This window comes from Asterias amurensis, chromosome 14 (genome assembly GCF_032118995.1).
Source record: "Asterias amurensis chromosome 14, ASM3211899v1".
In the NCBI taxonomy this organism is placed as follows: Eukaryota; Metazoa; Echinodermata; class Asteroidea; order Forcipulatida; family Asteriidae; genus Asterias; species Asterias amurensis.
In genome coordinates, this window is record NC_092661.1 from 20,073,538 (window position 1) to 20,096,362 (window position 22,825).

A 22,825-nucleotide genomic window follows, 5' to 3' on the forward strand; every position below is an offset into this window, starting at 1 on the left:
CATATTGTATACTGTCAGCGTTTAACGCAGCAGACTTTGAATTTTGGAGCATACATGACGAGACCTCCAGTGGGTAGATCTAGAGGCGGGAGCCCCTCTCCTTCTGGTACCTTGAAGGTGAATCGTTGTAAGATGGTCACAGTGAATATAAACAGCTCCATCTTAGTCAATGCTTCACCCAGACACATACGCCGACCTGAAAATTGGCAGGAATTAGACAAGGAATAATCAATTTTTAGTCATTTGCATATGCCCTGTTTTTTCCTGGAATCACTGGCAATTTTGGTGTGTACAAAGAACACATTGACTGGAATAGGATTCGAACCTGTGACACCTGGATTTACATTCTAGTCAGAATTTTAAACTAGGGGTGGCAGGTTCAAATCCCATTCCAGTCACTCGTTGTTCACTCCAAAACAAGAATTTCTAAATGAAACCATTCTCCAACCAGGTACTTTTATGTTGCTTTATTATTCCTGGGGTTTCACCAAGGTTAGTTATACTTTGTCCAGTGTGTTTGTTTGTTTTGTCTTGTTTTGATGTTAACTTACCCAAACCAAAAGGAATCCAGTCTTTCCTAGGAACGAGTGTCTTTCCATCTTCAGACAGGAATCGCTCTGGTCTGCATTCAGTGGGATTGTCAAATACTGCTGGATTGTTGTGAATGTAGAAAACATTGCCAAACACTGGAGTTCCTACACACACAAGTAGATAGCAAACAAATACAAAATAAGACGAGTGTTTTGTCAACATGAAAATTACTGAATTTTCCAGCAAGAAAGAAATAAGAACAAAATTGCCCTGTTTGTATGATAGATAAAACAGTGAAGACAGTGGGAGCACTGACGCCTAACGCCTTTTGCAATGTTTTAATGTAACTAGTTAATCTTTTTTGTTTCATGTACTAAATGATAATTGTTGGTTTATAAGACAATTATTAGTTTGCAAAATAAGAATATTATTTTGTTTAAAAAAATGTTAGCTCTAAAATATGTAAAAATACTGAGAAACAAATATGAGAAAGGTTATTGTAAACAATAGGTGAACAATTCTTTATACAATTTTTGTTGTATTTCTCTTTAATTCTTTGAGCTAATATCCAAAGTTGAATCAATTACCCTTTGGAATGTTATAACCGCACAATTGAACTCCAGACTGTTGTAGATGTCTAAAGATGATTGCCGCTAGAGGGCGCAGTCTCTGGACCTCCATCAAGAAGGCACATGTGTATGGCATTGCTTCTCTGTGTGTAGTGGAGACTATGCCATTTGCTCCCACGGCGTGATCTATCTCAGCCAGTATCTGTGTTCAATTAACACAACATAAACATTGATATAAATTGTTTTTAATTGGTGATAACCTTTTGTGTATAAAACGTATAAGGAAGAAGATAACTTGTGACAAAATAATGTGTTAATGTATAAATGAAAAAGTTGTGACATGGTTCGTTGAAATTGAAAGTCTTTCAAAGCGCAAATTGATCTTCAAATATGTTTAAATATCAACAAGAAATATTAGTATTTTGTGTATACGACAGAAGGTTGTACTAATGAAAGGGTTGAATTTTTTCACAAGTTTGCAGTAAGAGTGTTACTATGATTTTTGATGTATTTACAAAATATTCCTACTTTTTTTTATACAATGGTGGCAAATTGTTATAATTTATTTTACTTTACCTTTTTCTGTATTTCGGGGTATCGTATCAAATACACAATGATCCACAGTGTGGTATTAGACAAGGTACCAGTCCCTGCTCCAAACAAGTCCGATATACTGTGTACAATTCCTAGCTCACTATGTTGTATTGGATCGTTGGTTTCCTGACGTCTCTCCATCTCAACTAGATATGCATCCATCATATCCCGTAAGTTGGTTCGATCCAATGTGGCTTTATGACGTTCCAAATGTGCCCAGATGAAGTCCTCATGCGCTTTGAACATTCCTCGTCGTCTCTTGTACCATCTTGAATGCCATAGTGGTGGGATAATATTAGCAGGCTCTAACAGTCTTACTCCTTCAATAAGCTCCATCATGATGTTAAGCTGCTCCTCAAAGTTCTTATCATGGAAGTCGTATCTCGTCCCGTAAGTGATTGTACTAATGATGTTAGATGAAGCATTGAAAAGGAGGCTGTTTAGAATCACAGGTTGCCCGTTGAGTCTTTCCATCTCTTGACAGAAGAATCGCCCTTCTTCCTGGATGCGAGATTCTAAGCTTCTCTTACCGAATCCGAAACCTCGAAGTGTCTTCAAGGAAAAACGTCTTCGTTGTCTCCATTTCTCTCCGTTCTCCCAGAAAAGACTGCCTGGTATTAAAGTAAAACGATCATTATCCGAATAGCTAATAATATGCGATCTCAATTAACTTGGTCAAATTTTAATGGGGTTGTGCAAAAGTTCTGAAAATGCTTTCATACTTTAATATGTTTTAATAAGGGAATACCAATATGAATAGCGAAACTGTCTGAGGTTTTTATGAATAGATGTTTCAAATGTGCATAAGGGTTAAAGAATATTAAATGTGTTTTACTTTTTATACATGGCAGGCCATTCATTTTTGCAAATGTCGAGAGGTTCGGATCCCACTCAAGTAATATTTACCTGTGGACTTTTTCCCCAAAAAGTATGTGGTAGTAGACGATGTAACTTGGGTTTAAATGATACTTTTTTTGATAATGTATAAGTCCTGCAGGATGTCTTACCTACATCTCGTTTACTCTCTAAAACCCAAGACATTATCATATTATCTGAGAACTCATCAGCTCTGCTCACATAAGCACTTCTCAACGTCTCGTAGTCACTCAACATCACTACAAGCTGCGGCCCCATACGAATGCTCAAGATCTTGCCATATTTATCAGCAAGATTGCAAAAGGAAACCAGTGGGTCCGGGAAGAGCCCAGGGAGGTAGCCGAGTAGAGGCCAACCCATGGGGCCTGGAGGAAGATTCTTTGGCTTGAGAATGTAGATGAGGAAACATATGAGGCAAACTATGACTGCTGTTATAATATGCTGGCTCTGGATGAACTCCGGCAGCATCGCTTGCCTGACTGCCTCCATGATAAATCCCTCCACAAGAATATCCACAAGGTTTGGATTTCTCTTGTGCAGGAGGTGTGTAGTTCTCTGCAGTTCTCTGGTGTTCTGGACTAAAGTCTGTGTCGAGAATGGTGAACCTCCCTCGTGATCTTTGGAATTTATACTAAATGATAAAGGCTAGCAGGAATTTGACCCAACAAACTATGCTGTGGCTAAATTTGTTTCAAAAGCATTTGTTTATTCTGCTTAACTTGGCTTGTCGCTGCTGTATCAGTGTGTTATTTGTTTATAAAGTTAAAAACATTATATGCGGATTCGGTGCTACAAGCAGCTAAAAAAAGCTATATAATTTTTCAGAAGCCTGTTATTTGTTATGCTGGATCCAACAAAAAATTAATTCTCAATGAAATAGTATATCAGAGAGACCTGAAAATCGATTTGTGTTTAATTTTAGAGAATAGGCAATGTGAGGTCTAGTTAAAATGTCTATATTTGTCAGTAAAAAGGTTCATGGTGGGATATAGCATTATCTGTTACTCTTTGTTAATTGAAATGGAGGTCAACATCGGTATTGAAATAGACCAGTGTATTGTTTGGGAAACTAATAATAGTAGATTATCACACTATTAATCTTGAACTTGGGATGCTAAAGTTCAGTACGGGGCATGCAGGAATTATCACACAGTGTGCAGTAACCCCTTCGACCTGTATTTAATTGAACTTTGTTGGGTACCCTTTTTATTAGCATGAGTATTGATAGTTTCTGCATATACGAGCCAGCCTACTGCTTGTGTGGTCTCAGTGTTAAATTCAAAATTGTGCCCCCCCCCCCTCCAAAACAACAAGCGGAACATACCAGTGGTACTATAGATAGGTAGGCCAAGGCCTAATTGAAAACAAACACAGCTCAGAATATGAATAATGTTTTTCAGTTTTTTAGTTTACAGTGTGAGTTGCGAATGGAATCGTTTTTACAAAACAATACAAATGTTATTTTTTTAACCGTGTAGTCTTTTCGAAACGAAAACATCATGAGATAGGCCTAGGCACCATACTTCCACACCTTGAGTTGTTGCGCCTGCACTACACTGTTTAAGTTTTCTAAACGAATCAGTTTCGTTTGATGAACTTTTCAATTATCCCTATACCCCGCCACTGTGCAATTTGTTGTGAACAGTAACCAGTTCACGTTATAGCACCCGTTGTGTTCATTAGCTGAAATTCTCATTTCCTTTGATCAAAGGTCTTTAGAAACTTCCATTACGTGTGTTGTCTTTTTATTTAATAGGTAGATAATCATACGCCACTCACAACCCTATTATAATGTCCTTAGAGATTACCATGAGGCCCTGTATTATTAGAATCACATTCGTTTCTCTGCTATAGACCTATAAAAACTAAATTTAATATTTAAAAATAGATTTATGGTCTATTGATAAACCTGTAGCCACCCCTCCGAGATTAATTTGTCTCACCAAAAAGGTTTGGAGCCCTTTCTGTGACCATATAAGGACAAAGGGTTCTCACTTGTTGGTGTTATGCAAATCAGCCTAGTGGCGTGACCCCACGACCCCGAGAGACGCGCAAGCGCAGTAGCCGTGCCGTCCGTGAACGTTTTTCATACTGAAGAAGCAATGGACGACTTCAACATGTTACATGTCTTCGTCTCAGAAATTCAATATTTTGACCGCGATTCCGGCTTCAAAATTACCCCCAAAGGATGCATGGTAAGTTGAGAGAGTCTTTGTTCGAATAATATGAAAGTATGAAAATATTACTCGTAAACTTTGAAGAATATTAAGCTTGTTTCCAGTACAGGGCGGTAAATTAAAGATTGAAAATACCACGTGTGGATGTGACGTGAGCAGACGATATTTTAGTGTTCAGTTTTGTGTTTGTTGACATGTTTACTTTTGTGCTTTTGACATGTTAAGTTTGAATTCCGACCCTTTATTGTTTGGCTCTTAAGTAGAAGAAATTTTAACCGTATTTCCCTCTTTACTTTTGAATGTTTTTAAAAAGTGGGAACAAGTTATGGAGGCCTGAAATAGAGCATATTGAAGTCCACCACTTCATGATGGGGGTAGGCAAACAGTAAGGGGATTGGGATCTCCTCTCCTTAAAAAGTGGGCTGACCTTACCCTACTCCTAGAACTATGACGTTCGTTCCTATGAGTAACCTTACCCTAGCCAGGATTCAGGTCCTATTATGACTGGTAGGTGGAGTGAGGCAATTGAAAACAACAATTTAAGTCACAAAGGACAAATATATAGCAGTGTATATACACAGCATTTTATTGGTTTAAGTTGAGTTGACCAGACCCAAGAACAAAGAAATACAAAAGCAATATAATTAATAAGCTAATAAGATGATTACTAAGTGTTGAGGAGATTGCATTTTTTAAATGCAAATAGGGGTTTTCTCTATTCTAAATTTTCCGTTAGAAGATTTGCAATGAGATGATCTTGAAAAGTTAACCCAAGCTTAAAACTAGATTACAACATTAAAATTCACTAAGAAAAACTTTCTGAACCCTTCTTGTTACCTAGTACCCTCAGTTTTTCCCTTTTAAGTACTCTCGTCCAAAGCAACAAAAAAACTTTTCAGTTTTGTGAATTCAAAACAGAAAACACCAACTCAAAAAAAAAAGACACAAATTTCAGCCACAAATTTTTAGTCTGGAGAGCGTGCCTCGTTATCAAACACAGTTTTAACCACGTGTGAGCCGTTTTCATCCAGCGACTAGGAACACTGACCCAAATTTGAAACGATGCGCACTAAAAGTTTGTTCTCTGCAGAAAATATTAAATTATTCTTGAAAAACACTTGTAGCTGTCACTGACCACGGTGTTTTAGTTATGACACTTTGCATTTCCAAGCTTAAACATTTGAACTTTAGTTTCTGGCAACCATTGATCTCCGCAGTATAATGGAGATAATTGGTTTCAACTCCTCGGTAAACATGTTAAAAGTGACGTCGGGGGTTGGAAAGAAGGGGCTTTTGATAATCAATGGGCAGAGAAGGAGGGTTGAGTTAAACTCAAATACTCTCTTGGTGTGTTAATCTAATTAGTTATCTTAAAAACCTTATAAGTTGAACGTCTGCATGGCGGTCTTAAATGACTATTTTGCCCTCGGTAGGGGGGGGGGGGGTTGATTAGAACCAGGGTTTTCAACATTTATATAATAGAAAACGAATAACATTTCATGAGAACAACTTCGTTGGGTTTATTTCGTATAATATCTCGCATAAAGACATACATTTCAAATAAATAACTGGCCGTTTTTAACAACCCATGTTTTTAATAACAACCGGATGTCAACTTTATTAAAATCATGCAATTATAGACAATGTTTTAGTAATAATCTTCCGTTTTGAGGATTTTAAAAGCACGATTTCATTAATAATAGTTTTGTCGGAAGGGGAACTGCTTGTGAATATGGGTTTCAAATAAAAAATCTCATGTTGGTAATATCTTCAGCTCGGGCGTCTGAAAAATGTTGAACATTTCGGTAAACCCATAAATAAATAAAACGTTTATTTGACGTAGCTTTATTTATATATCATAGAACCTCCGGTGGATATTACAATCATTTAACAAGTATTGATAGCTCTATAGTGAACTATTGAAGCGGTCGTTGATCTTTCTTCTTTTTCAACCCAGTCAAGCGGAACCAACAGCGGATCATGACGTCATCTATTAGTCCAGAGCTGTCAACAAAAATAAAACACCAAACGTTTTTTAAACAAAAGACCGTATAAGTTTTCCCTGTATTTTGACGATTGGGGGGAATTTTCAAGTATAAAACGTCTGATGACGTCACAATTTTTTCGTTGTCTATTTTAAAGTACTTAAAACGTGCAAGTCACAATTACATACGACGTCATCTGACCGCCATCTTTGATAAAATAAATGAAATCGTCCTGTGCACGCGCGACACGCTGCGCACAGTTCACATTGTGCATGTTTCATCAGAGATTGTGACTTTTAGCAGCAACGCAACGCTGGATGACACGCGTACGTATTGTGACACTCCGTGCATGTAAAATCATGTTGCTCTAGCATGTACCCGCATTGATAATGAAAGTGACAAGGATCAATTGATTTCCATTATAATTGAGATCAAATAGATTGGTATATCCTGTTGGAACAGTTTGGAAAGTCATTGCGTCACACGTGCGCGTATCTGCCTCACCTTAAAATGGTTGTGTGTTTGTTTTCTTCAAAAATTACATGTTATCGTTCAAAAGCATTTCTTATGACAGAAACGTTTAGATCCTTTAAAAACTTAGTATACAAAATGTAATATGATCTGTGGTGATTGAAATGGTTACTGGTTGCCTTTTTTTTTTTTTTTTTTAATGACTTATTTCTAATGACTTAAATATTTTTCAGAGTCATTAGTCAAACAGTCAACACCAATAACTAGTATTTCTTGCATGCACGCATCCCTGTAGGTGTTCCTTTTTCTGTAATGATGTATTAAAACATGCACACTATACCTTCCATGTCACTGGGGGTCTCAAAACACCTTCGTCGACGTGGTTTGGATTTCTTAGAGCAGAGATTGTCCTTGCAGGAGGTGAAGCCGTCTGGGCAGGCGCTGCATTTCTTACCAGACGTATATGGTTTCTCACCAATCATGTTGCCGCTTAAGAGAAACATAGACAAAGAAACATTTACCATTAATTATTGTTTATCATAACCATAGGGAGATATTCACTCTTACTTTATTTCATTCCTGCATTTAGGTTTGTGATGGTTTCGATTGTAGCTCTTACTTTATTTCATTCCTGCATTTAGGTTTGTGATGGTTTGGATTGTAGCAATTCAAATAATTAACGGTAATCACTTTTGAAATTGGAATTGACGGTAACACGTTTTTTATGGATTCGCCTTGGATTTTTAAAAAAACTTTATGCATGTTTGATTATTTCCATTGTGCGATTTAAGTGCAATATAAAGCAGTTGTCATTAAAACTAGGGGTCTACGAAGTATATGGATTTGCTCGACATGACAGTATTTTATGTGGAATAATTCTCTGGGTGAACTTTCTACTTTGTGAAACTCTTTATCTACCCGGGGCTCCCCGATGAGGCAAGTCGGCATCACTAAAAAGTCATTGAAGACTAGGAACCACGATTTACTATAACTTACCCGATAGCGTAGTTACAGACGAGTCGATTAGGCAAGTATCCAGGACAACCAAGCTTCACACCACACCCTACGAAATGAGTCTTGGCCCATACCATCTGAAAATAACAATAATATTAGGTGTTGGTTAACGGGCTGCGGATCTGACAACGGTTGACATTTGCACCAAAAGTTTAATAATTTTGTTATCAAACTTTTTATCAAACTAATTCTAAGCCATTTTATAAGGGCTTGGTGTTGACATACGGGCTCAATACATAGTTGCTTTATTAATTCACTCCTCAAGAAAATGTATTTGTTATTTAGAGTGTAGTTGAGGTTTGCGAAATGTATTTGTTATTTAGAGTGTAGTCGAGGTTTGCGGTATCACCATGTGTGTTATTCTCTGTTGAGTAGTGCTTGGTTTCTTAAAGAAATGGTAATTCACATCTTAACATTTCGATCAGTATGGTCTGATCGTCTTCAGGAGAACGAGTTGTATGAAGTTGAGCCCCGTCAAGTTTGCTCAGAATGAGAGTTGATAAAAACTATCGGAACAACTGTTTGGGTTTAAGGTAGTCATTTGTAGAAAGTTGTGTAATTTATTGTCATGGATGTAACTTATTGTCATTGTCAATGTCATTCACCCGACTCAATGTCCGCGCAGTGGGTCATCAATATTGTTTATGAAGAGTTTTTGGAGCAAGTAATTTCGGGGGTCATTTTACAGTAGGCCCCTATTGGATGTCATTTATTGTCATTGTCACTGTCATTTACCTGAATGTAATGTCCACAAACTCTAAGCAGTGGATCACTATAGGGTGTGGGTTGCGTTGATTGGAGTAAGTCATTGGGTCATTTACAGTAATGGATGTCATTTATTGTCATTGTCAATATGTCATTTACCTGAGTGTAATGTCCACAAGCTCTCAGCAGTGGGTCACTAGGGTGTGGGTTGCATTGATTGGAGTTGTAGTCGAAGATCTGCTGTTCTTCTTGCCACATTTGCACCATATTTCCCAGATCTTTCTCAGTACTGAATGCCATGTTCTCTCCAATCCAACTCCATGATTTGCCGCTGATGGTATGGGAAGGGTTGTGGCCAAGGGTACATGTATCCGCCCAGTCCTGGGCCTTCTTTGCCAGTGAATTGTCCCATTCCTGATGGTCAATTATATGCGGACAATTATTATATTAATTACTTCAAATTACCAAGATCGATGTCACAGAGTGTCGTCCAAGTGTTACTTCTACCAGATAAAGACCATAACCACTCGGCCTACGATAACAGGTATTATTTCGACATTAAATTGAAAAACTAAAACAGGCATTAAAGTTAGTTATACCATTGGCCTAAAAACGGTCTCACACAAATAAAACAAACCAAGTAGTTCAAATTAATTGTGCAAGAAAATACAGTATGAATGACAAACTAGGGTTGCACCTGTTCGACAATCCCTATATTGTGCCATCTCAAACGAAACAAAAAATGCATTCAAAGGCACGAACAAAAAACAAATAATCCATAATGCAAAATATCACATTTTACAATTCTTAAGACGCTTTATTAAAATAAAATAAAAAGTCGTATATTGCGTTTATCTAACTAAAACAAAGGTCTGGAAACAATATAATTGTGAATGGTGGCACAAGTCAAAATTTGTCGCAGTGTCTTAAAATGTAGACCTAAGTACAACACTGAATCAAAGTTGAACATTGATCGGACATCAGAAATGCAATTCTCAATTATGAAATAATGTTCTAAGACTTACCAGTTTCACCATATCAGATGCTTTAATGGAAGCACGGAACTCATTATGCTGGTTAAGGATTTTTTGTTGTTCCTTCTTGCTTAACCCAGCAGCAGCAGCATAGCCGATAATACAGCATACGATAAGAACAAGTGAAGTGTTCATGATGACGAGCAGTAGACAGCTTCCTCTGTGGATGTAACTCTGTTGATGCTTAGAGGCAACTGAGATATCCAGGGGGCTTGGATGTGCTTTTATATACTCTGATAACCCATCGTGATTGGTGCTCAAGCTTGGTTGGGTTGTTATATTCTCATATAGCTCATCGTACCACTGCCATCAGTTGCCACACCCACTCGTGGTTCCACCCACATCTCTGTATCTATATTATGCACTGCAGTATGGCAGCAGAAGTTGAAGTGGTTTTCACAACCGACAAGTCAGGCTTCAGTGACTTTTTAATGTTTTCTTAAGCGGTTTTTATTTCTGATGTGATGACGGAGCTGAAAAACTATACCGATTGTCTATACCAATATCGTGGTAAAAAAAAAACTAAAGATACATTTTCTACAAAATGTTCTCAAAAAAATTACACTTCATGAATACGTCGAACTAAAAACTAGCATAATGTTTTTTTTTAAAGTAACAACTGAACCTGAAATGTTTATTTTGGTGGTTTCCTTTTCTTTGTAAACTCTAACAGGTAAATCAATGAAATCACATTTGAAAAAATGTTATATATTCCTATAGTAAATCTCCACATACATTTTCGATTTTGTTCTTAAAGGAACACGTTGCCTTGGATCGGCCGAGTTGGTCTTTGGAAAGCGTTTGTAACAGTTTTTTATAAAATGCATATGGGTAGAAAGATGTTGTAAAAGTAGAATACAATGATCCACACAAACATGCCTCGAAATTGCGTGGTTTTCCTTTTACCTCGTCGACTAACACGTCGGCCATTTATGGGGGTCAAAATTTTGACTCCCATAAATGGCCGACCATGTTAGTTCGCACAGTAGAAGGAAAACCACGCAATTTCGAGGCAAACTTGTGTGGATCATTGTATTCTACTTTTAAAACATCTTTCCAACCATATGCATTTTATAAAAAAACGGTTACAAACGCTTTTGTTTTGACCAACTCGTCCGATCCAAGGCAACGTGTTCCTTTAATGTGGACGTTGTACGGGGGAAACCAGAAGACTTGTTGCAGTTTGTGAGCTTACCGTCGCTGTTGTTCTAACCGAATATGAAAGACTCGGGCCGTTGCGCATAGGAATCCAACACCCTCTTTTATATGGGAAGCTTGATAACAAATGGCTCTCAAAATGATAGGCTTTCCTTTCTCCTAATTGTGAAAACTTACTTTCTAAGAGATACAAATTCTAGACTGTTTGAGAATAAAATGGTAGTGAATGTCCTGGTTATATAATCATTATGCAGAGATGTGTGACAACACCTTTTTGGCTTAATGTTTTGACAGTGGTATCTATATACAAATAGATTTATATTTGGGGATGCCCTGAAAACAGCTCGCGGCAGGTCTGAGGTGCATTATTTACCAAAATTATTAATAAGATCAAATGTTTACACAATATTTTGGAATAAATAAACATTTAATGCTTTTGTAATTACAAAAACAAAGTGACCCTTTTACGAGTAGCCTATACGTATAAACGGAATCAATGAAGACCACCGCAAGAGGGCTGCTGGACTTAATTGGGCTTTGTTTTAAAAAAAGTAATAATATGTAATGAAGACCGTCTGCATTGGAGCGTTTCAGAAAAGAGTCTGCATCAAAGAGTCGTTGCTGAGTTAAAGAGCACTACACCCACCAATCCGCATGTGCCTTTAATATTTACAGATAACTATTTGATGAAGAGACTGGAGCACAATAACTTCGTTTCTAACTATAATGAATCTGGTGGTGGAGGTTATAAATAGATTGATATGGCCGTGGACTCCTCGCTAACTGACACACATTGAGTCGAGGTTTGTGTAATAAGACATTGGTATTCTATTAGGTTTATATTGATACCAAACTAACCAAATTACTTAAATTAATGAGAATAAATTGTGTTCCAAAGCTAAAACAAATGCACAAGTGAAAACGAATATTATGCGAGTTATGGATTATTACCGAAAATTGGTTTGGGATTTATTTTTATGAAATGAAGCTATATATTTTTATTTACTCATGTTTCGGTGGACCTATATCTCCCACAGGAATAAATAACAAAAACAAACAACACATACAAAAACGAGTGTAAAAGTTTAAACATCCACGAAACCGTCAAGTAAAGAATTTGTGATCCCGGTGGTAAAAGCACAGTGCTTCAGACATGACATTAAGCTAACCCCCCCTCCCCCCCCCCCCCCAAATAATAAAAATGTTGTTCAATGACAAACAAACACCCCAACAAACAGTTTTATTCAGATGATCAAGATTTCAAATCTTCAAATATTGCAAAGAATGTATGGGGTTATTTAGGGCATGAAATACTCAACACAATTTTCAACACTCAAGTCAATCAGTTTTAAGTTAAACCATCGCTAATATTTACCCTCTATAGGTTCAAAGCTTTACCTTCTTTACTCAGATGTTTTTTTCAAAGTTGGGTTTAGGGTATATTTCCTAACAGTATCCTCCTTGATAACACGTTATCAATTAGCACTTCAATAGAAACTTGTGTCATCGTTATCTTAACATATCAAATATTTATTTATTATGCTTTTCATGACTTATAGATCTGAAAAAGGTGCAGATACAAATATTTGTGTTTAATGGCAATATGAACTATCAGGAAACTTGGCTTTTATAAAGGACTTTGTTATGTTCTCGATGGGTGATATCTTCTGCTGATGTATGGATACAGAATTGACCACTTCGGATCGTTTATGTGTTTATAAACGTGTATACAGTTGCAGTTTCAAATAGCAAGTGACCATTCTTTGTGTATTTTCATTCACAATAAACCAATAGCTTTTAAACTCAGCGTGGAAAGAAAAACTCACCAAGTATGGAAAGTTTGGAAGGGTTTCATTGCTGCTGACATAACCAAATGGGCTTAAATGACAATTGTTGAGGAAACTGATGCAGATGTTACGGTGGACAGTTTCATGGCGTAACATCCAAACTGATATGACAAAATAAAACATCTGTTATCTAGTATTTAAAACTATTAGCGTGATAGACATATATAATAAGAGACAAGAAAATAAATGTAAGAGCAGACACTGAACACCAATGGAAACATGAGGCATTGGTAACTAGAGCGTGTTCTACGTAATAGGGGAGTGTCCAAAACCGGAAATATTACCACTTTCTGGAAATTCTATCATGTCTAAAAAAATAAATAAAGGGAAGGTACTTTTTAAAAGCTTAGTTATTCTCCGATTTTTATTTTTAAGCTTGCAAAATATCTCTCTAGATGCAAAGGAGTGAAAAGGCACTCTTTGAAGAACCATATGAGGGACAACTCTTTTTCGAGTGTTCTTCCACTCTTTTAGATTGAAGTTTGCATCTTTTTGAGTGATTTTTCACCTGGAGTGAAACCCCTCTAAAAGAGTGAAATAACCACCACTCTTTTTAAAGAGCCATATGAGGGACAACTCGAAATGTAAATAGTGGTGTTTTTCAATCTTACATTTGCGAGTATACTTGGAAACTGCCTCGCATCTACATTGGCTACTTGTGAAGTTTATATATATGTCAAACTTCAATGTCAACCTGACATTGACATATTGGCCGATATATATATGATGGTCTCAACCTGTTCAAGAACAACGTTTATTGGAAATTGATATGAAGTTTTTCTTGTTCCTATTGTTATTTTTTCTGTTGGTCTTTGATTAAGGACAAGTAAACATTACCTAGGAGATGATTTCACAAAAAGCCAGGATTGATTTTAGAGTGCCAATCAATTTTAACTGTTAAGCAATATGGCAATTCTGACAACCCATCTTAAAATGAATTCTTAGTGGTTTGTTAAGTCAAGCCCATGCTTGAGTGGTTTTAGGTCAGTTTTCATCACTGTAATTCACAAGAACGATGCATAAATGTTTCTAAAATAAAGTAGAAATGATTACAGCATCAAATGTTTCTGATGGGACATTTCATTCGAGGGGCAGGCGGTTCTGAAGCTTCATTGTTGACGGACAGGGCGTTTTTCCTAAGTGAAGGGCAACTCCATTTTGAGAGAAAGTTTTTGAGGCACCAAGGCAGTGACCGGGGTGGTTTCACAAAGAGTTAGGTCTAGTCTTATCTCAAGTTGGGACCAGTTACTCGTCCTAGGCGGTTATATTTGTATATTTCCTAGGACTAGTCCTAAGTCAGGACTAGTCCTAACTCATTGTGAAATCGACCCCGCGAGCATTGAGGCAGTTCTGACGTGTCAGACCTTGTCATATTCAAAGAACCATTCAATATATTCAAACCTTCTTACCAGAGTTTATATTTGGGGGCGGGGCAAGCAGGAGCAAAGACACACATTGGAGGAGGGGCTATTTAAAGACAATGACAATGCAAACTGTCTCTTGCCTGAGAAAATTAAGTGAACACAATTACTCAATATTTGAGTATTAGTCAATGTACCAGACCTTATTCCAATCTACTCACAGTGCCACCATACCATGCATTTGTTCACTGTAGTCACTTGTGCATTGTTGTCTCTCCATTACATATAGATACTTGGTTATGTTAAAAGTAACACTATAACTCCAAAGCACTGCACGCAAGTCCAGCTTATGGTATTTGTCATGGTGGTTTAATTTACTCTGGTGGTTTCCAATTCCTTCATGAAACTCTACCCAGGTGAACCCAAAGGCGTGAACCCAAAGGCTTGTACTTCAACCGAAATACAGATGTAACAAGGTTACATAGCTTTCAGTTCAGATGTAACAAGGTTACATAGCTTTCAGTTTAAAACGTGTGAATGCAGCTATGCAGGACCATGTCATGTGATGAGGGTTTAAGCCCAACCTCATAACTCATCAACAATATTAGAAAGTAACCAATATTGAAAGCAACAAGGAAAACAAAAACACAAATTGATTAGCAAGTTTCTCCATTTTTACCATTCTGCTTGCTTTTCTTTAAAACAGCTACCGACCCATTGAAATATTTAGACAAATTAAACCAACTACGTAGAAACCGTCTTCAAAAGCGTAAAACGAAAACTTTTACAAAGTTTTCCACACACTTTGTCTGTTGACATAAAGTTTGTGGGGGCTGCTGCCGCTGGTATGTAATGACCACATGAGGGCGCTATGCTCCTCACTTTTGTGTTTTGCTTTTACACCACAGACGTACGGCCGTTTTATAAACCACGGATTCAGCTCCAGGTTCGGCTCAGGCTTTACACACCAGTAGATCAAAGTGCAGTTGCTATAACAGTACATGTACACTGTACCCTGAACATGGAGACGACGGACACGAAACCATGCTTTAAAAATCCGCCCATCAAAGCTGACAGGTAAGTTCCTCAAATCTCAACATAAACAGCTGTGTATAAAGGCTTTGTCAAACACGAGATGTAACTTTTCTGCACTGATTATGTTTTATTTAGCCAACACCAGGATCCGAGAAACACTTTCTAACCGACTACCTGCTACAAGGAATGTCTAAAAGGTAGGCCTACAATATATTGGGAGGTTTCATGGGGAGATGGTTGAATTGCCTCTAAATCGCCTGGTGAATGTATAATGATGGACACTTTCGGTAAACAGTATTGTCAAGGCTCACACTTCGTGTATCACAACTTATTATATAACGTCACAAACCTGTGAAAGTTTAGGCTCAATCGGTCATCGGAGTCGGGAGAAAATAACGGAAAAACCCACCCTTGATTTCGCACGTTTCGCCGTGTCATGACATGCGTAAAATAAATCCGTTAATCTCGATATCGAGAATTGATATTGTTTTACTCTCTTCTCAAAAAGTAAAGCATTTCATGGAATAATATTTCAAAAGAAGTCTTTCACCATTACCTTCTGTGTAAACCCTACAAGTTATTTGTAAATCTGTGAAAAATTCTGTTCCGAAAGTGTAAACTGAAAATAATATATAGCAGGTGTTAACCCCCCCCCCCCCTCCAAAAAAAATCGTCTGATATAGCGCCCTCTTTTTTTTCGTACATGAAATTAACGGGACGATATAACAAAGAAACGAGCAATACAAGTTTACCTTTGAGGTTATCTAACTAAATGCAAAAAACTCTGAAAGATCCTAAAATAAATATGAGAGGCGATTAAGATTGTCATTTTCTAAATACTCTACACAATGATCCTTATTAAATACAAATAACAAAAGTAGAAACATATTTAGAAATAATAAATAAAACTATCTATTCAAAAGACCCAAAAAATAAATTAAAGTTTGGCAGAGGGTAATTATTGTCTATAACGTATCAATTTAAAGCAATATATAACTAGCACACGGAGAAAGCTACAACCGTCCGCACGGTGGCCATCAGAACTGTTTATTGAGAGAGTTTCGAAGGGGGGGGGGGGGGCAGTTTTCTGTTATCACGTGGCTGATGAGCGCCAGTTGTCATCACGTAGTTGGTGGGCGCCGGTTGTCGCTTACAAAAAATAGCACAAAGAATGTGCAGTCTAGTCTGGAACCCTGTATGCGGACATACGTTTCTCTCGGACCTTTGCTATAGTTGTGTCTTCATAGTGTGTGTGCTTGGACTCTCAGGAGTTCTGTAGAGGAATTTAGGAATGGGGCGGGGTGTAATTCCATAACAGGAACTCAGTAGGGCCACCCCTGCTCCCATATCGGGCAAGATGGGGAGATCTTGTCTGTGTTTGCTGTGCACACCATGTCCGCTATGTTTTTATACATAACTTCCTTACATGAACGTTAAATGAAACTTTGTGAAAGAAATCACAGGTATATTACTCAGGTGGGATTCGAACCCTTGACCTTCGAGTTCATCTTAAATCTGCCGTTCGACAACTTCACTCCGACCCCGTCGACGTATGAACATCAACAAGGATACAATACAAAAGGCTGTCAGATACATTCCACCTCCAACCAAGAAAGGAGCTATGTAGTTCCCTGTTGCGTCATAGATCTCACCTAGAAACAAAAAGATGAAGAAGAAGGGATTTATAAGTCGTGAATCATTGTTGTGAACATACAAACAGAGCGGTAAACGTCATGAAGTAACAAATATTCATTATATTGCAAGTGTACTGAACTCTATGAAGTCACTTCTTGAAGTGACACATTGATTACCGGAGAGTTCTTCTCCAAATGTTAATCACAAACACTTAAGAACTAGTGTCAGAGTTGTTACTATAGCGGAAAAACGTTCAGGACTTAAAAGTCGACCACAAGGCCTTGGTTTTTTTTCTCACTAAACGGTAGTTTCATAGGAACAGGAAATCAGAAATGCTGACAAAATGAGGCGAGCGTCCTTTGTGTATAATCCCAAGACGCATGGTTAAAAACGCTAAAAAAGACAAAACACTTCAAGTATACTTGACACTTTTGTAAATTGAAAGGTAACAAATTAGTTCCTTTTGCATTACCCTGGGTGTTTGGTAATTAAGCGATGGCGCTGTCCAATTATGACTGTTGACTTGAAGACAATGGGTTTGCAAATTAAATCTTGTATTATTGGTGCGGTCCTTGTCATTTATATATCCGCCTCCGCTATTGTGGCCAAGGGGTGTGGTGGGCATTTGGAGGTGCATCTTTAGGAATAACATTTTATCATGCCTTCTTGGCAATCACCAGTTGCGGGTGTGGGTGATTCTAAATGAATCGGTGGGTCTCACATCTTATGAAAGACATAATTTATAACTTACCATACCTGAAGAAGGGAAAGGAAAATTTGATAACTTACCTGCAATCAGTGTTCCAGTTCCCGCGAAGAGAAAAAACACCGCTGAAATCAAGCTGAGAGCTGAGGGTAGTTGAGCAGGGCTTGCCAAAGTTCTCACATTATATATCAATAAAGGAGAACCAATGCCAGTGAATGCACCGACAACTATAGAGTTACCAACCAAGAATGCATAACTGTCTGATATAGGGTTTAAGAAAGTTGCCACAGCGCTGCCTAAGATTACAATCTGTTGTAGAGTGAAGGAGTTGATGTAGTTTCGATCTACAAACCAACCATGGGTTGCTCTGGTGATCAAAGACACAACTGCAAACATTGTAAGTAGTGAAGCACTCTGGACATTTGACACCCCGCCCTCCACTGCCCGTGCAGGTATATGCACGAGGTTGACCATCAAACCACATGCATACAGGCTGGTAACTAGAAGCATCATAATGACCGGTACATTTCGAAAAACCATCAAATTTCTCTTTAGGATTTGCCATTGAGTTTCCTTTCCATCTTTTACTTGTTTAGTGTCTGCATCGTCAAGTGTCTCCATTTCTAAAACATTTTCATAAACTACAGGAAGTTTAGCCTTCAAGGGTCTAAAAAGAGCACTGGCAGCGACGCCATTTAGCTGAATTGCTCCAAATATAAACATAGCGCCTCTCCATCCATATTGATCTACAAGATGACGAAACAACGCAGAGAAGATCATCTGACCAACATTGGCCCCTACGTTCACAATCCCATTGGCAAGTGCAAACTTGTCATTAAAGTATTGGGACAGTATTATAAACGCCGGTGTGACAATCATGGTAGTTCCTATCCCTGTAATATAGATAGACAAATAAACGATAAAAGAGTCTTTTATAAGACACGTGGATATGACGCCACAAGCTCAAACAATGTTTACAGACGAGGTCAGAAATGGCCGAGTGTTTGACCTCCCATATCATGGCGGCCAAAGTGAAAGGTCAATGCTATAGTTAGAAATGAACATCCAAGTACATTGAATAAAGGGTGTATTTTTTTTTTTAAAGTTTAAACAAGTAAGCTTGAAACACTTTTGAGAAAACATAATAAATTTTCAATACGTTAATACCAACAATGGGGAAAACGACAGAAACAAAATTGTGACTTTTATCAGTTGTGACAAATCACTTTAAATTGCTCGTTATTATCTATATTTACGATGTGTATTCGCAGTCAATTCAATCCATATTGTTTGTTGATTTGATGTTCATTAAGTTATTGATATTACCTGACATTACACCACATAGGTAGAGTTGTTGTACATTACTTGAGTACGATCCAAGTACAGTGGCAAGTCCATTAATTACTGATCCTATCATAGCTACTCGACGCACTCCAAACCTGGTTGCAATCATACCGCTTATAAAACCTGGGAGTAAAGACAAGAACATCATCTAAGAATGAAATAGATGGTTCAGACTGCACTCACGGTCATCCATTATATGTTGATGATCTAGTAAGGTCAAAAATAATATTTTCATGAACTAGTTGCTCTGATATTATTCAGGCGAGATTATTACCTAATATATTGTATCTCCAACATGCACAGTTATAAATCTTATGTGTTCTATTAGAGTTACACCCACCGCTTAGACCAAATATAAATAAATACCAGTGGATCGTCCGGATTTTACGAAAAAGAGGAGGAAGAGGGCCATTTTATTTAGTATTTGTTATTTTTTTCCAAGATGGCGGCTTAGTATTTCAAATCAAACAGGCCACCAGTTCTTCAGTTTGAACCCACCGCAAACTTATTTTATATCTATTTGACTCGTGTTAACAGGGTCAGATAATATTACACTAACACTATCTCCTGGTGGTAGGCATTCACTAATATGTTTTATGAAACAGACGGTTACACCTTTTAAATGGATGGATTTAAAAAATAAATAAAAATATCGAAAAATAATAAATAGTAAACAAAAGGATGCGGGCGGGGACGATCAACTGGTATTTTTATTACTATTTATCCTCCAAATTAATCTAATTCTTCAGATGGCTGGTTATTTTTTAACTTCTAGTTTTGACAGGTAGACAGGGTCAACATTGGGTCATGTCTGTGTAAGAAATGTAGCACTAAAAATAAGCTGCAAGACTGCATACAATGATAGAGCTTGAACTTACACAATGGACTAGCAACCAGGAATGGTATACTGACGATCCAGCTAGATCCTGCTGCAGTTAATGCAAAGTATTGTTTCCATTCAATATAGAGTACTCCTAGGGAAGTAATATAACCTGGTGACAACATCACACATAGGTGACCACCAAAGCACACCATCCATGCCCATCCACCATCTACAGTAGCTGGAGCGTGTTGAGCAGAGGCTACATCTCCAGTTGGTTTGTTCCTTCGTCTAAGATTCATGATTGTTTGTATTTCTCACCTGGAGACAAGATAGAAACTGAATCTTAATACATAGATGTAGAAAGATGAATTTAGGCTCCAGCTGTTTCTGTTTCCTTCATCTGTATTCTAATATTTACTGGATCTTGAATGTTTTTACTTATTAATATTGTGAATTAGCCTATTGTATTTTTTATCTACCGGAGAAATATGCAATTATAATATAAACACAAATAAACACCGTGTAAGTAGGATTTGAAACTTTGCATGGTGGAGATAAGATATAGAAGAGTTTGCGGTAACACCATGTAATAACAATCTCTAAATGAGTTGGGGTGGTTCTGAAAAGAACCGTTGGGTTAACTCGACGTTTCGATCAGTATGCTCTGATCGTCTTCTGGAGAATGCTGGACTCTGATGCTGCATGCTGCTTAAGTACTAGGCGGTGGATCAGCGGTGATGCACGAAGGGTGTGTTGATTTTGCCGAAACTGCCGAATCTGTATTTGTGTCAATTACTCGTTTATTAGTGTCCCCACCTGCAACCTGTCCCCACACTTGAAAATCATGTGCGCTATGACCTTATTTTGACCGCCCCCCCCCCCCCCCCCCGCCCCACAGCTTAGGGCACCCTTATTTTATGTGCATCAGATCCATTGTCATTATGAGTAAGATTTACGACGTTGAATTAAAGATTGCAAAATGATGGTATATTTGTAGGTTTACTTCCTGTATCAGTTCATGTACACTTCGTTAATAATTACTACAGTGGTAAGGTATATGATCGGCACTATATCACGTATTTCCTTCAGATCTAACATTATGATAATGTATCATTCTTGAATAGGACTACGAGGGATGGCTTATCTATCACACCATAGAGTATGATCACACTCACCGTTCAGTCGTGATGGTTCTTCTATCTTCAGCTGCGACTGCAACAAGTCAAAACGGAGATGAAATGGGCCCGATGGCCATACCGGCCCGACACAAAACAGTACACAGTGTGGATGGTTAATGCAGATGTGAATTCACAATACAATCGACAATCGACAATTGAGAAGGGAATATTATAGCTCGAGTAGGCAAACTGGCCAACAATGGCGGTGTATTGACCTTGCACACACACGTGTGGAAATCGGTATGCCAACAACCCGTACACACAACGGGAATACAACCATGACGTACGTGGGGTAAGAAGAGGCTTGGTAGTCAAACACACTATTTTCTTATTGAACAGATGTAGGCCCCTACCCTAAAGTCCTCAAAAAACATTCTCAGATTCCCAAACACTATTATATAATAATGAACACTCCTTTCATTATTATTATTATTTTATTTTATGTATGTATTATTTATTTTTCCTTTTTGGGGGGTGGGGGGGGGGGGCGGCAAGTCAGGGCTTACGTGTTTTGTTTCTAACACATTGTTCTTCATCAGTAAACGCCAGTGTCCCAGGGAATCTTTCTCCAAGAGATTCTATCCCCACATGGGAAAATACTGGATGAACTTCTAAAACATTTTGTTTGGGCGTAAAATAATTGTACGCTCGGGCCCTCTTTTTCTTCTTTAAATTAAGTTAAGCCAACAAAACACGAGGTGTTATAAGTGCGTACAATTTATTATGTTGTTGTGGTTTCGTATCTTGAGAAATAAACGTATGAAGACACAATCGTATCACTATCTTCGAAGGTGAAAATAGTTTTCCTTTAAATAATTTGAATAATATAGTGTACTTAAAAGTTCAAACAAAAGATGGCTTTGACCGTTTAATGGACATTAAGCACTGATAGCACACTAATCCAGAGGGCAACTGGTTACACACTAATCCAGAGGGCAACTGGTTACACACTAATCCAGAGGGCAACTGGTTGCACACTAATCCGGCGGGCAACTGGTTACACACTAGTCCGGAGGGCAACTGGTTACACACTAATCCAGAGGGCAACTGGTTACACACTAATCCGGAGGGCAACTGGTTACACACTAATCCAGAGGGCAACTGGTTACACACTAATCCAGAGGGCAACTGGTTGCACACTAATCCGGAGGGCAACTGGTTACACACTAATCCGGAGGGCAACTGGTTACACACTAATCCAGAGGGCAACTGGTTACACACTAATCCAGAGGGCAACTGGTTACACACTAATCCAGAGGGCAACTGGTTACACACTAATCCAGAGGGCAACTGGTTACACACTAATCCGGAGGGCAACTGGTTACACACTAATCCAGAGGGCAACTGGTTGCACACTAATCCGGAGGGCATTGGTTGAAACTCCGCCCTATAGTTAATGTTTCTTTGTTGAACCCGTAAAAATTAGGTTTAAACAATGCTCTTGGCATCTTCATCATTAACCTTTGTCATGGTGTTTTTGTAGGGTGTCATATTATTCGAGCAGTTCAGAGCATCGGATTCAAGATCAAGTGGTATTTCGTCATTAGATATTTAGGGTGTGGGTTTTCGACTCCTGGTCATGTGATTTGTGTCTTTGAGCAAGGCACTTCATCATAATTGCTTCTCTTCACCCAGGGGAATAAATGGGACTTGCGGGGGGGGGGGGGTGATATTGTGTTTGATAAAGTTTTTGGAGCGCCTTGGCAGCCCACCTCCCAGGGCTGTATACTCCATATTGGGGCTTCATCACACAGCTACAGTTATGTCTTGCGTGCAATGTGT

At 38.1% G+C, this 22,825-nt stretch overlaps 4 protein-coding genes and 1 long non-coding RNA gene across 6 annotated transcripts in view; 1 reads left to right on the top strand and 4 right to left on the bottom strand.

Moving 5' to 3' along the window:
• The window catches only part of LOC139946812 (SWI/SNF-related matrix-associated actin-dependent regulator of chromatin subfamily A containing DEAD/H box 1B-like), a 97,652-nt gene extending 86,585 nt beyond the window's left edge, over positions 1-11,067 (bottom strand). Inside the window, exon 1 of one of the 2 annotated variants that reach the window (XM_071944523.1) lies at positions 11,050-11,067. Coding sequence is in view for 1 of the 2 variants with exons in the window: in XM_071944522.1 (XP_071800623.1) it covers positions 10,836-10,886 (51 nt within the window). In the remaining variant the exon portion in view is untranslated. Of the gene's footprint in view, positions 1-10,835; positions 10,913-11,049 lie in introns of those variants that run through there. The other variant, XM_071944522.1, reaches the window with a different exon arrangement.
• LOC139946806 (cytochrome P450 2U1-like) lies at positions 4-3,059 on the bottom strand. The gene is made up of 5 exons (XM_071944514.1): positions 2,702-3,059; positions 1,677-2,305; positions 1,119-1,302; positions 552-695; positions 4-196 (listed from the first exon to the last, which is right to left on the bottom strand). Exons 1-5 carry the CDS (start codon positions 3,057-3,059, stop codon positions 15-17), a joined length of 1,497 nt encoding a protein of 498 aa, XP_071800615.1. The 3' UTR covers positions 4-14.
• On the top strand, positions 4,676-21,120 carry LOC139946816 (uncharacterized). Its single transcript, XR_011787286.1, has 4 exons — positions 4,676-4,765; positions 15,231-15,399; positions 15,493-15,554; positions 20,990-21,120. It is a non-coding gene; the product is annotated as an uncharacterized lncRNA (long non-coding RNA).
• LOC139947135 (peptidase inhibitor R3HDML-like) lies at positions 5,329-10,163 on the bottom strand. The gene is made up of 5 exons (XM_071944987.1): positions 9,948-10,163; positions 9,082-9,336; positions 8,200-8,294; positions 7,544-7,692; positions 5,329-6,751 (listed from the first exon to the last, which is right to left on the bottom strand). The coding sequence occupies exons 1-5, from the start codon at positions 10,089-10,091 to the stop codon at positions 6,741-6,743; spliced, it is 654 nt and encodes a 217-aa protein (XP_071801088.1). The 5' UTR covers positions 10,092-10,163; the 3' UTR covers positions 5,329-6,740.
• On the bottom strand, positions 16,486-21,172 carry LOC139946814 (monocarboxylate transporter 13-like). Its single transcript, XM_071944526.1, has 5 exons — positions 21,041-21,172; positions 19,921-20,183; positions 19,025-19,165; positions 17,782-18,591; positions 16,486-17,009 (listed from the first exon to the last, which is right to left on the bottom strand). The coding sequence occupies exons 2-5, from the start codon at positions 20,162-20,164 to the stop codon at positions 16,867-16,869; spliced, it is 1,338 nt and encodes a 445-aa protein (XP_071800627.1). The 5' UTR covers positions 20,165-20,183; positions 21,041-21,172; the 3' UTR covers positions 16,486-16,866.
• Positions 21,173-22,825: the final 1,653 nt, after the last annotated feature.